General features: G+C 61.4%; 2 protein-coding genes across 2 annotated transcripts in view; both read left to right on the top strand.

Annotated features, from left to right (window-relative positions):
- Positions 1–6471: 6471 nt before the first annotated feature.
- On the top strand, positions 6472–14697 carry LOC140690637 (uncharacterized). The gene is made up of 4 exons (XM_072952522.1): positions 6472–6624; positions 6841–7033; positions 13342–14288; positions 14505–14697. The coding sequence occupies exons 2-4, from the start codon at positions 6964–6966 to the stop codon at positions 14622–14624; spliced, it is 1137 nt and encodes a 378-aa protein (XP_072808623.1). The 5' UTR covers positions 6472–6624; positions 6841–6963; the 3' UTR covers positions 14625–14697.
- Positions 14354–16055, top strand: part of LOC140690624 (uncharacterized) — a 51472-nt gene continuing 49770 nt past the window's right edge. Inside the window, exon 1 of the mRNA XM_072952502.1 lies at positions 14354–14697. Coding sequence (XP_072808603.1) covers positions 14628–14697 — 70 coding nt within the window. The 5' untranslated portion in view covers positions 14354–14627. The remainder of the gene's footprint in view (positions 14698–16055) is intronic.

The following is a 16055-nucleotide window of genomic DNA, read 5'->3' as shown; positions in this document are numbered from 1 at the left end:
CTCCTATAGCCCTGGGGAGGCCTGGATGCAGCCAGGGTCACAGCTCTGATGACACAGCTGGCTTCAGACCCGGCTCCCCCGCCAGCAGTGCTGTCACCCTGGACAAGCCACCTGCTTCTCAGGGTCTCCCCAATCCCCCATCGGCGCAGTGGGGATCATCTGGACCCGGCTTCCTAGGAGAGCCATCATGTCTCTAGAACCACAAACACCTACTGCACCTGTCACCTCTGTGGGCTGGCATCACAGGGAGCTCATGCACAGACTCAGCAAAGGAAGGGCCCCACAGAGGGCTGGTGTGCAGGCCCAGGTGTGTGCAGGCACACGTAGGAGCAGGCCCAGTAGTGTGCAGGCCCAAGAGTGTGCAGGGGTAGGAGTGTGCAGACAGAGGAGTGCGCAGGACAAGGAGGGTGCAGGCCCAGGAGTGTGCAGGCCCTGGAGAGGACAATCCCTGGAACGTGCAGGCCCAGGACTGTGCAGACCAAGCAGTGTGCACCCCCAGGAGTGTGCAGGGCCAGGAGTGTGCAGGCACATGTGGGAGCAGCCCCAGTAGTGTGCAGACCCAGGAGTGTGCAGGCCGTGGAGTGTGCAGGCAAAGGAGGGTGCAGGCCCAGTCCAGGGCAGGTCCAGGAGTGTTCAGGCCCAGGAGTGTGCAGACACCGGAGTGTGCAGAGACAGGAGTGTGCAGGCCCAGGGCTGTGCAGACCCAGCAGTGTGCAGGCCCAGGAGTGTGCAGTCCCTGTACTGTGCAGAACCAGGGGACGTCAGGCCCCAGAGTGTGCAGGCCCAAGAAAGGGCAGGTCCAAGGGTGTTCAGGCGCAGGAATGGGGAGTCCCAGGACCGTGCCCACCAAGCAGAGGGCAGGCCCAGGCGTGTGCATGCCCAGGAGTGTGCAGGCACAGGAGGCAGCAGACCGAGGAGTGTGCAGACCCAGGTGTGTGCAGGCACAAGTGGGAGCAGTGCCAGTAGTGTGCAGGCCCAGAGTGTGCAGGTGCAGGATAGGGCCGGCCGAATTGGGGGCAGGCCCAGGAATTGGAAGGCGCAGGAGTGTGCAGGGCCAGAAGTGTGCTGTCCCAAGAGTGTGCAGTGCCAATAGTGTTCAGGCCCAGGAGTGTTCAGGACCAGGAGTTTGTAGGCCGAGGAGTATGTAGTCACAGGAGGGAGCAGGTACAGGAGTGTGGAAGCCCAGGAGTGTACAGGCCAATGTTCGTGCAGGCCCAGGTGTGCACAGGTCCAGGAGAGTGCATGCCCTGGTGTGTGCAGTCCCAGGAGTCTGCAGGCCCTGGGTTGTGCAGGCCCAGGAGTGTGTAGGTACAGGAGGGAGGAGGCCCAGGAGTTTGCAGGCAAGGAGTGTGTAAGGATAGATGCGTACAGGCCCTGGAGTGTGCAGGCCCTTGAGTGTGCACACGAGGGATTGTGCGAGCCCAGGAGAGGGCAGGCCCAGCAGTGTGCAGGCCCAGGAGTGTGCAGACACAGGAGGGATCAGTCACAGGAGTGTGCAGGTCCAGGAGTGTACAGGCCCAGGTGTGTTTAGGCCCAACATTGTGCAGGTCCAGGAGTGTGCAGGCCCAGGAGTGTGCAGACAGAGGAGTGTGCAGGCCAAGGAGGGTGCAGGCCCAGGCCAGGGAAGGCCCAGGAGTGTGCAGGAGCAGGAGTGTGCAGACACTGGAGTGTGCAGAGACAGGAGTGTGCAGGCCCAGGAGTGTGCCGGCACAGGTGGGAACAGGGCTAGGAGTGTGCAGGCATAGATGGGAGCAGGCCCAGGAGTGTACAAGCCCAGGTTTATGCAGGTCCAAGTGTGCGCAGGTCCAGGAGTGTGAAGGCCCAGGTGTCTGCTGTCCCAGGAGTGTGCAGGTCCTGAAGTTTGCAGGCCCAGGAGTGTACAAGCCCAGGTTCATGCAGGCCCGAGTGTTCGCAGGTCCAGGAGTATGAAGGCCCAGGTGTCTGCTGTCCCAGGAGTGTGCAGGTCCTGAAGATTGCAGGCCCAGGAGTGTGCAGACAAAGGTGTGTGCAGGCCAAGGAGGGTGTAGGTCCTGGAGTGTACAGGCCCAGGAGTGTGCAGGCCAAGGCGTGTGCAGACTCCGCAGTGTGCAGAGACAGGATTGTGCAGGCCCAAGATTGTACAGGCCTTGGGCTGTGCAGCCCAGCAGTGTTCAGGCCCAGGAGTGTGCAAAATCAGGATTATACAGGCCCAGGTGTGTTCAGGCTAAACATTGTGCATGTCTTGGAGTGTGCAGGCCTATGAGTGTGCAATCCAGGTGTGTGCGGGCCCAACAGTGTGCAAGCCTAGGCCAGAGAAGGCCCATGCAGGGAAGGCCCAGGAGTGTACAGATCCAGGAGTGTGCAGGCCCAGGAGTGTGCATGCCCAGGAGTGTGCAGGCACAGGAGGGAGCAGGCCGAGGAGTGTGCAGTGCCAGGTGTGTGCAGGCACAAGTGGGAGCAGGCCCAGTAGTGTGAAGGCCCAAGAATGTGCAGGTCCTGGAGAGGGCCGGCCGAATAGGGGGCAGGCCCAGGAGAGGGAAGGCCCAGGAGTTTGCAGGCTCTGGAATGTGCACACGAGGATTTGTGCGGACCCAGGAGAGGGCAGGCCCAGGAGTGAGCAGACAGAGGAGTGTACAGGCCCAGGAGTGTGCAGGACCAGGAGTGTGCAGACACTGGAGTGTGCAGAGACAGGAGTGTGCAGTCCTAGGATTGTGACGGCACAGGAGGGACAGGCGAAGAAGTGTGTCGGCATAGGTGGGAGCAGGCCCAGTAGTGTGCAGGCACAGGTGGTAGTAGGCTAATGAGTGTGAAAGCCAAGGAGTGTGCAGACACCGGAGTGTGCAGAGACAGGGGAGTTCATATCCTGGAGTCTACAGGCCGAGGAGTGTGCAGGCCCAGGTGTGTGCAGGCACAAGTGGGAGCAGGCCCAGTAGTGTGAAGGCCCAAGGATGTACAGGTCCAGAAGAGGGCCGGCCGAATTTGGGGCAGGCCCAGGAGAGGGAAGTCCCAGGAGTGTGCAGGACCTGGAGTGTGCAGACACAGGAGGGATCAGTCACAGGTGTGTGCAGGTCCAGGGGTATACAGGCCCAGGTGTGTGCAGGCCCAACATTTTGTAGGTCCAGGAGAGGGCAGGCCCAGGAGTGTGCAGACAGTGGAGTGTGCAGGAAAAGGAATACGCAGGCCCAGGCCAGGGCAGGCCCAGGAGTGTACAGGCCCATGTGTGTGCAGGCCCTGGAGTTTGCAGGCCAAGGAGTGTGCAGGCCCAGGAGTGTGCAGACAGAGGAGTGCACAGGACAAGGAAGGTGCAGGCCAAGGAATGTGCAGACCCTGGAGAGGACAATCCCTGGAATGTGCAGGCCCAGGAGTGTGCAGACCAAGCAGTGTGCACCCCCAGGAGTGTGCAGGGCAAGGAGTGTGCAGGCCCAGGAGTGTGCAGGCACAAGTGGGAGCAGCCCCAGTAGTGTGCAGACCCAGGAGTGTGCAGGCCTTGGAGTGTGCAGGCCCAGGAGGGTGCAAGCCCAGTCCAGGGCAGGTCCAGGAGTGTACAGGCCCAGGAGTGTGCAGACACCGGAGTGTGCAGAGACAGGAGTGTGCGGCCCACGGCTGTGCATACCCAGCAGTGTGCAGGCCCAGGAGTGTTCAGTCCCTGTAGTGTCTGGAACCAGGGGACGTCAGGCCCCAGAGTGTGCAGGCCCAAGAAAGGGCAGGCCCAAGGGTGTTCAGGCGCAGGAATGGGGAGTCCCATGACCATACCCACCAAGCAGAGGGCAGGCCCAGGCGTGTACATGCCTAGGAGTGTGCCGGCACAGGAGGGAGTACGCTCAGGAGTGTGCAGGCCAAGGAGTGTGCAGACCGGAGTGTGCAGAGACAGGAGAGTGCAGGCCCAGTATTGTACAGGCCTAGGGCTGTGTATTTCAATCCGTGTGTAGCCCCAGGAGTGTGCCGGCACAGATGGGAACAAGCCTAGCTGTGCACAGGCATAAGTGGTAACAGGCCCAGGAGTGTACAAGCCCAGGTTCATGCAGGCCGAGGTGTGCGCAGGTCCAGGAGTGTGTAGGCCCAGGTGTGTGCTGTCCCAGGAGTGTGCGGGCCTAGGAGAACACAGGCTCTGGAGTGTGCAGGCCCAGGAGTGTGGAGGTCCATGAGAGGGCCGGGCGAATTGGAGGCAGGCCCAGGAGAGGGAAGGCCCATGAGTGTGCAGGCCCTGAGTGTGCACTCGAGGGATTGTGCGGGCCCAGGAGAGGGCAGGCCCTGGGTGGTGCAGGCCCAGGAGTGTGTAGGTACAGGAGGGAGGAGGCCCAGGAGTTTGCAGGCAAGGAGTGTGTAAGGATAGATGCGTACAGGCCCTGGAGTGTGCAGGTAAACTAGACATGGCTGATACATGGACAGTGAGTGCAAAGTTAGAAAGCCTCTGGGTTTTCCCTCTTTAGGGAGGGAGAGGGAGGCTCAGCATAGGTCCTTGAGCTTCCGCGAGAAAAGTGGCTCTCAGTCCAGGTCGGCTGCGGGCGCCTCTGGGGTTGTCACACCTGAGGGGCCCTCTGTGGACGGGTCCTGTGTTCTTGGCACTGACGTGGATTTTCCTCCTCCTCTTCCCCAAGGGGCGGTAGAGGCTCGGGGGGCAGCTTCCAGCCGATCACGGCCATCCTGCTGCCCTCATGCACGCTGGCCCTGCACGCCCGGCAGCTGGACGTCAGGCTGCAGCTGGACTACGTCTCCGCCTCGCAGGTAAGAGGAGCCCCGCTGCTTCCCTGGGGGCCGGCAAGGGGGTCCCTCGGGAGGGGTTTCGGTTGGGGGCTCCTGGCTAGACGCCGCAGCCGTGTGAGTGGCACCGTTGGGGTGAAGGAGGCTGGTGCCAGGGACAGGGCAGGCCCAGGAGTGTGCAGGCCCAGGAGTGTGCATGCCCAGGAGTGTGCAGGCATAGGAGGGAGCAGGCCCAGTAGTGTGCAGGCCAAGTAGAGTGCAGGCCCTGAAGTTTGCAGGCCCAGCTGTGTGCAGACAGAGGAGTGTGCAGGCCAAGGAGGGTGCAGGCCCAGGGGTGTACAGGCCCAGGAGTGTGCAGGCCCAGGCGTGTGCAGACTCCGGAGTCTGCAGAGACAGGAGTGTTCAGGCCCAGAATTGTACAGGCCTAGGGCTGTGCAGGCCCAGCAGTGTTCAGGCCCAGGAGTGTGCAAAATCAGGAGTACACAGGCCCAGGTGTGTTCAGGCTCAAGATTGTGCATGTCCTGGAGTGTGCAGGCCCATGAGTGTGCAATCCAGGAGTGTGCAGGCCCAGTAGTGTGCAAGCCAGGGCCAGAGAAGGCCCATGCCAGGGAAGGCCCAGGAGTGTACAGATCCAGGATTGTGTAGGCCCAGGAGTGTGCATGCCCAGGAGTGCCCAGATGAGGGGTTTGAGGCCGTGGTGGGATGTACTTCACGGGCATAAATAGCGTAAAGAGCATAAAACTACATGGTAGTGATGGTCGGACAGCATGGGAATGCACTTAATGTTCCTGAAATGCACAATTTAAAAGGGAAAAAAATCTGTATTTTATTAAAGGAAGTGGAAAATGGAAAAATACAGGATGCCATAAATGATGTAAAACAAATAAACTAAACTAAAGAAAAACAAAACAAAAGCAAATTCAGGGGTAGGGAAGTCAACTTCGGGTAGGGGAGGGGATTTATGGTGGGATTTTGGAGAAGGTGTAGGAGGGTGCAGAGGGGGCAGAGCCCTAGGGGGTGATGATGCCTGAAATGGTTCTCCACTGCCCAGCGGCCCAGGTGCAGGTGCAGGAACTGCAGGCTTCTCAGGAGCAGCAAGATCAGCAGGAGCGGCAGGCTCTTCAGGAGTGGCAAGATCAGCAGGAGCGGCAGGCTCTTCAGGAGCGGCGGGCTCTTCAGGAATGGCAGGCTCTTCAGGAGCTGCAGGCTCTTCAGGAGCGGCTAGATGAGCAGGAATGGCAGGCTCTTCAGGAGCTGCAGGCTCTTCAGGAATGGCAGGCTCTTCAGGAGCTGCAGGCTCCTCAGGAGCGGCTAGATCAGCAGGAATGGCGGGCTCTTCAGGAGCGGCTAGATCAGCAGGAATGGCGGGCTCTTCAGGAGCAGCTAGATCAGCAGGAATGGCGGGCTCTTCAGGAGCAGCTAGATCAGCAGGAGCGTCAGGCTCTTCAGGATCGGTGGGCTCTTCAGGAGCGGCAGGCTCTTCAGGAGCGGCTAGATCAGCAGGAACAGCAGGTTCTTCAGGAGTGGCTAGATCAGCAGGAATGGCGGGCTCTTCAGGAGCGGCTAGATCAGCAGGAACGGCAGGCGCTTCAGGAGCGGCGGGCTCTTCAGGAGCGGCGGGCTCTTCAGGAATGGCAGGCTCTTCAGGAGCTGCAGGCTCCTCAGGAGCGGCTAGATCAGCAGGAATGGCGGGCTCTTCAGGAGCAGCTAGATCAGCAGGAGCGTCAGGCTCTTCAGGATCGGTGGGCTCTTCAGGAGCGGCAGGCTCTTCAGGAGCCGTGGGCTCTTCAGGAGCGGCGGGCTCTTCAGGAGCGGCTAGATCAGGAGGAGAGGCAGGCTCTTCAGGAGCTGCAGGTTGTTCAAGAGCGGCAAGATCAGCAGGAGCGGCAGGCTCTTCAGGAGCGGCTAGATGAGCAGGAGCAGCAGGCTCTTCAGGAGCTGCAGGCAAGATCCTGGGGAGAGACCTGGGCGATGTCTGGGCAGGAGGCTGTGGTGGTGGGGAGCCCTTCATACCCAGACTCTTCCGGAGCCTGTGCTGGCCTTCCACAGTGTGGCACACCAGCCCCTCACTTGGGGAGCTGGCATGAGTGTCCTGGTTCCCCGGATCCTGCGGTGTCTGGCTCTGCAATGACAGTGACCGGCAGCCGGCCCGGCCCGCAGGTCTCAGAGCCCTGCCTGGCCAGGACCACTCCTGCTTCTGCCCCACTCGACCGTCTGCTGCCTGATCAGACTGGGACCTTGGTCATCTCAGTCACCCGGGAGGCAAGAGACACACCCTAGGGCATGGGCGCCACCTCGGGCAGCAGGGCCCTGCCCCGGTTCTCCACATCCCAGCCAGCCCGCTTGGACCCAGGTTGGTGACGTGATCGGCCCCCCAGGCCTCTGACCCTTCCTCAGCCTGCTCTTGCTTGAGGCAGGACCCCCCCAACATGACTGCCCCACCGCCACCAGTCAGGAAGGGGCTGTGGGGCCACCCGGGTGGGGTCTGAGTGGTGGCCCGGCCTGGGCGGGCCTGCCCTGGGCCTCCCTGTGTTACCTTTCGGTCCCTCTGGCCAAAAGGCCAGAGGCGCCTGGGGTGAGACCCGACCCACTGTCGGCACTGTTGGCAAAGGCCGTTGCTGCGGGCTTTCCGCGGGCCGCGACCTCGGGATCTTGGGATGCAACAAAACATGTCTGAGCTGAGCTGAGTTCACCAGCCAAGTCAGTTGAGAAGTGTCCTTCTCTACACAGCGGGTGCCTGGTGACCTGGGTCCCAAGTTGTGTTGGGCTCTGTTGCCAGGGAAGTGAGGTCACTTCCTGGGGTCCCCTTCCCCAAGCTTCCTCCTTACACAAAGCTCCCCAAGGGCCTTTTTGGGCTGTTGATGGCTCACTTCCCACCCCATGCCATGTCCACCCAGTGACACCAACTCGGCCCCTCCTATAGCCCTGGGGAGGCCTGGATGCAGCCAGGGTCACAGCTCTGATGACACAGCTGGCTTCAGACCCGGCTCCCCCGCCAGCAGTGCTGTCACCCTGGACAAGCCACCTGCTTCTCAGGGTCTCCCCAATCCCCCATCGGCGCAGTGGGGATCATCTGGACCCGGCTTCCTAGGAGAGCCATCATGTCTCTAGAACCACAAACACCTACTGCACCTGTCACCTCTGTGGGCTGGCATCACAGGGAGCTCATGCACAGACTCAGCAAAGGAAGGGCCCCACAGAGGGCTGGTGTGCAGGCCCAGGTGTGTGCAGGCACACGTAGGAGCAGGCCCAGTAGTGTGCAGGCCCAAGAGTGTGCAGGGGTAGGAGTGTGCAGACAGAGGAGTGCGCAGGACAAGGAGGGTGCAGGCCCAGGAGTGTGCAGGCCCTGGAGAGGACAATCCCTGGAACGTGCAGGCCCAGGACTGTGCAGACCAAGCAGTGTGCACCCCCAGGAGTGTGCAGGGCCAGGAGTGTGCAGGCACATGTGGGAGCAGCCCCAGTAGTGTGCAGACCCAGGAGTGTGCAGGCCGTGGAGTGTGCAGGCAAAGGAGGGTGCAGGCCCAGTCCAGGGCAGGTCCAGGAGTGTTCAGGCCCAGGAGTGTGCAGACACCGGAGTGTGCAGAGACAGGAGTGTGCAGGCCCAGGGCTGTGCAGACCCAGCAGTGTGCAGGCCCAGGAGTGTGCAGTCCCTGTACTGTGCAGAACCAGGGGACGTCAGGCCCCAGAGTGTGCAGGCCCAAGAAAGGGCAGGTCCAAGGGTGTTCAGGCGCAGGAATGGGGAGTCCCAGGACCGTGCCCACCAAGCAGAGGGCAGGCCCAGGCGTGTGCATGCCCAGGAGTGTGCAGGCACAGGAGGCAGCAGACCGAGGAGTGTGCAGACCCAGGTGTGTGCAGGCACAAGTGGGAGCAGTCCCAGTAGTGTGCAGGCCCAGAGTGTGCAGGTGCAGGATAGGGCCGGCCGAATTGGGGGCAGGCCCAGGAATTGGAAGGCGCAGGAGTGTGCAGGGCCAGAAGTGTGCTGTCCCAAGAGTGTGCAGTGCCAATAGTGTTCAGGCCCAGGAGTGTTCAGGACCAGGAGTTTGTAGGCCGAGGAGTATGTAGTCACAGGAGGGAGCAGGTACAGGAGTGTGGAAGCCCAGGAGTGTACAGGCCAATGTTCGTGCAGGCCCAGGTGTGCACAGGTCCAGGAGAGTGCATGCCCTGGTGTGTGCAGTCCCAGGAGTCTGCAGGCCCTGGGTTGTGCAGGCCCAGGAGTGTGTAGGTACAGGAGGGAGGAGGCCCAGGAGTTTGCAGGCAAGGAGTGTGTAAGGATAGATGCGTACAGGCCCTGGAGTGTGCAGGCCCTTGAGTGTGCACACGAGGGATTGTGCGAGCCCAGGAGAGGGCAGGCCCAGCAGTGTGCAGGCCCAGGAGTGTGCAGACACAGGAGGGATCAGTCACAGGAGTGTGCAGGTCCAGGAGTGTACAGGCCCAGGTGTGTTTAGGCCCAACATTGTGCAGGTCCAGGAGTGTGCAGGCCCAGGAGTGTGCAGACAGAGGAGTGTGCAGGCCAAGGAGGGTGCAGGCCCAGGCCAGGGAAGGCCCAGGAGTGTACAGGTCCAGGAGTGTGCAGGAGCAGGAGTGTGCAGACACTGGAGTGTGCAGAGACAGGAGTGTGCAGGCCCAGGAGTGTGCCGGCACAGGTGGGAACAGGGCTAGGAGTGTGCAGGCATAGATGGGAGCAGGCCCAGGAGTGTACAAGCCCAGGTTTATGCAGGTCCAAGTGTGCGCAGGTCCAGGAGTGTGAAGGCCCAGGTGTCTGCTGTCCCAGGAGTGTGCAGGTCCTGAAGTTTGCAGGCCCAGGAGTGTACAAGCCCAGGTTCATGCAGGCCCGAGTGTTCGCAGGTCCAGGAGTATGAAGGCCCAGGTGTCTGCTGTCCCAGGAGTGTGCAGGTCCTGAAGATTGCAGGCCCAGGAGTGTGCAGACAAAGGTGTGTGCAGGCCAAGGAGGGTGTAGGTCCTGGAGTGTACAGGCCCAGGAGTGTGCAGGCCAAGGCGTGTGCAGACTCCGCAGTGTGCAGAGACAGGATTGTGCAGGCCCAAGATTGTACAGGCCTTGGGCTGTGCAGCCCAGCAGTGTTCAGGCCCAGGAGTGTGCAAAATCAGGATTATACAGGCCCAGGTGTGTTCAGGCTAAACATTGTGCATGTCTTGGAGTGTGCAGGCCTATGAGTGTGCAATCCAGGTGTGTGCGGGCCCAACAGTGTGCAAGCCTAGGCCAGAGAAGGCCCATGCAGGGAAGGCCCAGGAGTGTACAGATCCAGGAGTGTGCAGGCCCAGGAGTGTGCATGCCCAGGAGTGTGCAGGCACAGGAGGGAGCAGGCCGAGGAGTGTGCAGTGCCAGGTGTGTGCAGGCACAAGTGGGAGCAGGCCCAGTAGTGTGAAGGCCCAAGAATGTGCAGGTCCTGGAGAGGGCCGGCCGAATAGGGGGCAGGCCCAGGAGAGGGAAGGCCCAGGAGTTTGCAGGCTCTGGAATGTGCACACGAGGATTTGTGCGGACCCAGGAGAGGGCAGGCCCAGGAGTGAGCAGACAGAGGAGTGTACAGGCCCAGGAGTGTGCAGGACCAGGAGTGTGCAGACACTGGAGTGTGCAGAGACAGGAGTGTGCAGTCCTAGGATTGTGACGGCACAGGAGGGACAGGCGAAGAAGTGTGTCGGCATAGGTGGGAGCAGGCCCAGTAGTGTGCAGGCACAGGTGGTAGTAGGCTAATGAGTGTGAAAGCCAAGGAGTGTGCAGACACCGGAGTGTGCAGAGACAGGGGAGTTCATATCCTGGAGTCTACAGGCCGAGGAGTGTGCAGGCCCAGGTGTGTGCAGGCACAAGTGGGAGCAGGCCCAGTAGTGTGAAGGCCCAAGGATGTACAGGTCCAGAAGAGGGCCGGCCGAATTTGGGGCAGGCCCAGGAGAGGGAAGTCCCAGGAGTGTGCAGGCCCTGGAGTGTGCAGACACAGGAGGGATCAGTCACAGGTGTGTGCAGGTCCAGGGGTATACAGGCCCAGGTGTGTGCAGGCCCAACATTTTGTAGGTCCAGGAGAGGGCAGGCCCAGGAGTGTGCAGACAGTGGAGTGTGCAGGAAAAGGAATACGCAGGCCCAGGCCAGGGCAGGCCCAGGAGTGTACAGGCCCATGTGTGTGCAGGCCCTGGAGTTTGCAGGCCAAGGAGTGTGCAGGCCCAGGAGTGTGCAGACAGAGGAGTGCACAGGACAAGGAAGGTGCAGGCCAAGGAATGTGCAGACCCTGGAGAGGACAATCCCTGGAATGTGCAGGCCCAGGAGTGTGCAGACCAAGCAGTGTGCACCCCCAGGAGTGTGCAGGGCAAGGAGTGTGCAGGCCCAGGAGTGTGCAGGCACAAGTGGGAGCAGCCCCAGTAGTGTGCAGACCCAGGAGTGTGCAGGCCTTGGAGTGTGCAGGCCCAGGAGGGTGCAAGCCCAGTCCAGGGCAGGTCCAGGAGTGTACAGGCCCAGGAGTGTGCAGACACCGGAGTGTGCAGAGACAGGAGTGTGCGGCCCACGGCTGTGCATACCCAGCAGTGTGCAGGCCCAGGAGTGTTCAGTCCCTGTAGTGTCTGGAACCAGGGGACGTCAGGCCCCAGAGTGTGCAGGCCCAAGAAAGGGCAGGCCCAAGGGTGTTCAGGCGCAGGAATGGGGAGTCCCATGACCATACCCACCAAGCAGAGGGCAGGCCCAGGCGTGTACATGCCTAGGAGTGTGCCGGCACAGGAGGGAGTACGCTCAGGAGTGTGCAGGCCAAGGAGTGTGCAGACCGGAGTGTGCAGAGACAGGAGAGTGCAGGCCCAGTATTGTACAGGCCTAGGGCTGTGTATTTCAATCCGTGTGTAGCCCCAGGAGTGTGCCGGCACAGATGGGAACAAGCCTAGCTGTGCACAGGCATAAGTGGTAACAGGCCCAGGAGTGTACAAGCCCAGGTTCATGCAGGCCGAGGTGTGCGCAGGTCCAGGAGTGTGTAGGCCCAGGTGTGTGCTGTCCCAGGAGTGTGCGGGCCTAGGAGAACACAGGCTCTGGAGTGTGCAGGCCCAGGAGTGTGGAGGTCCATGAGAGGGCCGGGCGAATTGGAGGCAGGCCCAGGAGAGGGAAGGCCCATGAGTGTGCAGGCCCTGAGTGTGCACTCGAGGGATTGTGCGGGCCCAGGAGAGGGCAGGCCCTGGGTGGTGCAGGCCCAGGAGTGTGTAGGTACAGGAGGGAGGAGGCCCAGGAGTTTGCAGGCAAGGAGTGTGTAAGGATAGATGCGTACAGGCCCTGGAGTGTGCAGGTAAACTAGACATGGCTGATACATGGACAGTGAGTGCAAAGTTAGAAAGCCTCTGGGTTTTCCCTCTTTAGGGAGGGAGAGGGAGGCTCAGCATAGGTCCTTGAGCTTCCGCGAGAAAAGTGGCTCTCAGCCCAGGTCGGCTGCGGGCGCCTCTGGGGTTGTCACACCTGAGGGGCCCTCTGTGGACGGGTCCTGTGTTCTTGGCACTGACGTGGATTTTCCTCCTCCTCTTCCCCAAGGGGCGGTAGAGGCTCGGGGGGCAGCTTCCAGCCGATCACGGCCATCCTGCTGCCCTCATGCACGCTGGCCCTGCACGCCCGGCAGCTGGACGTCAGGCTGCAGCTGGACTACGTCTCCGCCTCGCAGGTAAGAGGAGCCCCGCTGCTTCCCTGGGGGCCGGCAAGGGGGTCCCTCGGGAGGGGTTTCGGTTGGGGGCTCCTGGCTAGACGCCGCAGCCGTGTGAGTGGCACCGTTGGGGTGAAGGAGGCTGGTGCCAGGGACAGGGCAGGCCCAGGAGTGTGCAGGCCCAGGAGTGTGCATGCCCAGGAGTGTGCAGGCATAGGAGGGAGCAGGCCCAGTAGTGTGCAGGCCAAGTAGAGTGCAGGCCCTGAAGTTTGCAGGCCCAGCTGTGTGCAGACAGAGGAGTGTGCAGGCCAAGGAGGGTGCAGGCCCAGGGGTGTACAGGCCCAGGAGTGTGCAGGCCCAGGCGTGTGCAGACTCCGGAGTGTGCAGAGACAGGAGTGTTCAGGCCCAGAATTGTACAGGCCTAGGGCTGTGCAGGCCCAGCAGTGTTCAGGCCCAGGAGTGTGCAAAATCAGGAGTACACAGGCCCAGGTGTGTTCAGGCTCAAGATTGTGCATGTCCTGGAGTGTGCAGGCCCATGAGTGTGCAATCCAGGAGTGTGCAGGCCCAGTAGTGTGCAAGCCAGGGCCAGAGAAGGCCCATGCCAGGGAAGGCCCAGGAGTGTACAGATCCAGGATTGTGTAGGCCCAGGAGTGTGCATGCCCAGGAGTGCCCAGATGAGGGGTTTGAGGCCGTGGTGGGATGTACTTCACGGGCATAAATAGCGTAAAGAGCATAAAACTACATGGTAGTGATGGTCGGACAGCATGGGAATGCACTTAATGTTCCTGAAATGCACAATTTAAAAGGGAAAAAAATCTGTATTTTATTAAAGGAAGTGGAAAATGGAAAAATACAGGATGCCATAAATGATGTAAAACAAATAAACTAAACTAAAGAAAAACAAAACAAAAGCAAATTCAGGGGTAGGGAAGTCAACTTCGGGTAGGGGAGGGGATTTATGGTGGGATTTTGGAGAAGGTGTAGGAGGGTGCAGAGGGGGCAGAGCCCTAGGGGGTGATGATGCCTGAAATGGTTCTCCACTGCCCAGCGGCCCAGGTGCAGGTGCAGGAACTGCAGGCTTCTCAGGAGCAGCAAGATCAGCAGGAGCGGCAGGCTCTTCAGGAGTGGCAAGATCAGCAGGAGCGGCAGGCTCTTCAGGAGCGGCGGGCTCTTCAGGAATGGCAGGCTCTTCAGGAGCTGCAGGCTCTTCAGGAGCGGCTAGATGAGCAGGAATGGCAGGCTCTTCAGGAGCTGCAGGCTCTTCAGGAATGGCAGGCTCTTCAGGAGCTGCAGGCTCCTCAGGAGCGGCTAGATCAGCAGGAATGGCGGGCTCTTCAGGAGCGGCTAGATCAGCAGGAATGGCGGGCTCTTCAGGAGCAGCTAGATCAGCAGGAATGGCGGGCTCTTCAGGAGCAGCTAGATCAGCAGGAGCGTCAGGCTCTTCAGGATCGGTGGGCTCTTCAGGAGCGGCAGGCTCTTCAGGAGTGGCAAGATCAGCAGGAGCGGCAGGCTCTTCAGGAGCTGCAGGCTCTTCAGGAGCGGCTAGATCAGCAGGAACAGCAGGTTCTTCAGGAGTGGCTAGATCAGCAGGAATGGCGGGCTCTTCAGGAGCGGCTAGATCAGCAGGAACGGCAGGCGCTTCAGGAGCGGCGGGCTCTTCAGGAGCGGCGGGCTCTTCAGGAATGGCAGGCTCTTCAGGAGCTGCAGGCTCCTCAGGAGCGGCTAGATCAGCAGGAATGGCGGGCTCTTCAGGAGCAGCTAGATCAGCAGGAGCGTCAGGCTCTTCAGGATCGGTGGGCTCTTCAGGAGCGGCAGGCTCTTCAGGAGCCGTGGGCTCTTCAGGAGCGGCGGGCTCTTCAGGAGCGGCTAGATCAGGAGGAGAGGCAGGCTCTTCAGGAGCTGCAGGTTGTTCAAGAGCGGCAAGATCAGCAGGAGCGGCAGGCTCTTCAGGAGCGGCTAGATGAGCAGGAGCAGCAGGCTCTTCAGGAGCTGCAGGCAAGATCCTGGGGAGAGACCTGGGCGATGTCTGGGCAGGAGGCTGTGGTGGTGGGGAGCCCTTCATACCCAGACTCTTCCGGAGCCTGTGCTGGCCTTCCACAGTGTGGCACACCAGCCCCTCACTTGGGGAGCTGGCATGAGTGTCCTGGTTCCCCGGATCCTGCGGTGTCTGGCTCTGCAATGACAGTGACCGGCAGCCGGCCCGGCCCGCAGGTCTCAGAGCCCTGCCTGGCCAGGACCACTCCTGCTTCTGCCCCACTCGACCGTCTGCTGCCTGATCAGACTGGGACCTTGGTCATCTCAGTCACCCGGGAGGCAAGAGACACACCCTAGGGCATGGGCGCCACCTCGGGCAGCAGGGCCCTGCCCCGGTTCTCCACATCCCAGCCAGCCCGCTTGGACCCAGGTTGGTGACGTGATCGGCCCCCCAGGCCTCTGACCCTTCCTCAGCCTGCTCTTGCTTGAGGCAGGACCCCCCCCAACATGACTGCCCCACCGCCACCAGTCAGGAAGGGGCTGTGGGGCCACCCTGGTGGGGCTGAGTGGTGGCCCGGCCTGGGCGGGCCTGCCCTGGGCCTCCCTGTGTTACCTTTCGGTCCCTCTGGCCAAAAGGCCAGAGGCGCCTGGGGTGAGACCCGACCCACTGTCGGCACTGTTGGCAAAGGCCGTTGCTGCGGGCTTTCCGCGGGCCGCGACCTCGGGATCTTGGGATGCAACAAAACATGTCTGAGCTGAGCTGAGTTCACCAGCCAAGTCAGTTGAGAAGTGTCCTTCTCTACACAGCGGGTGCCTGGTGACCTGGGTCCCAAGTTCTGTTGGGCTCTGTTGCCAGGGAAGTGAGGTCACTTCCTGGGGTCCCCTTCCCCAAGCTTCCTCCTTACACAAAGCTCCCCAAGGGCCTTTTTGGGCTGTTGATGGCTCACTTCCCACCCCATGCCATGTCCACCCAGTGACACCAACTCGGCCCCTCCTATAGCCCTGGGGAGGCCTGGATGCAGCCAGGGTCACAGCTCTGATGACACAGCTGGCTTCAGACCCGGCTCCCCCGCCAGCAGTGCTGTCACCCTGGACAAGCCACCTGCTTCTCAGGGTCTCCCCAATCCCCCATCGGCGCAGTGGGGATCATCTGGACCCGGCTTCCTAGGAGAGCCATCATGTCTCTAGAACCACAAACACCTACTGCACCTGTCACCTCTGTGGGCTGGCATCACAGGGAGCTCATGCACAGACTCAGCAAAGGAAGGGCCCCACAGAGGGCTGGTGTGCAGGCCCAGGTGTGTGCAGGCACACGTAGGAGCAGGCCCAGTAGTGTGCAGGCCCAAGAGTGTGCAGGGGTAGGAGTGTGCAGACAGAGGAGTGCGCAGGACAAGGAGGGTGCAGGCCCAGGAGTGTGCAGGCCCTGGAGAGGACAATCCCTGGAACGTGCAGGCCCAGGACTGTGCAGACCAAGCAGTGTGCACCCCCAGGAGTGTGCAGGGCCAGGAGTGTGCAGGCACATGTGGGAGCAGCCCCAGTAGTGTGCAGACCCAGGAGTGTGCAGGCCGTGGAGTGTGCAGGCAAAGGAGGGTGCAGGCCCAGTCCAGGGCAGGTCCAGGAGTGTTCAGGCCCAGGAGTGTGCAGACACCGGAGTGTGCAGAGACAGGAGTGTGCAGGCCCAGGGCTGTGCAGACCCAGCAGTGTGCAGGCCCAGGAGTGTGCAGTCCCTGTACTGTGCAGAACCAGGGGACGTCAGGCCCCAGAGTGTGCAGGCCCAAGAAAGGGCAG

The sequence above is a fragment of the Vicugna pacos genome, chromosome 31 (genome assembly GCF_048564905.1).
Source record: "Vicugna pacos chromosome 31, VicPac4, whole genome shotgun sequence".
NCBI lineage: Eukaryota > Metazoa > Chordata > Mammalia > Artiodactyla > Camelidae > Vicugna > Vicugna pacos.
Note: the sequence above shows the minus strand (reverse complement) of the source record. Positions and strands in the feature narration are given on the sequence as shown.

Bases quoted from the DNA above. Each gene is read 5' to 3' on its own strand.
- LOC140690637 (XM_072952522.1), top strand. From the start codon at position 6,964: ATGGGCGCCACCTCGGGCAGCAGGGCCCTGCCCCGGTTCTCCACATCC. The intron at 7,034-13,341 runs GTTGGTGACGTG...TCCACTGCCCAG, and splicing joins GCCAGCCCGCTTGGACCCAG to CGGCCCAGGTGCAGGTGCAG. The intron at 14,289-14,504 runs GCAAGATCCTGG...CCCGGCCCGCAG, and splicing joins AGGCTCTTCAGGAGCTGCAG to GTCTCAGAGCCCTGCCTGGC.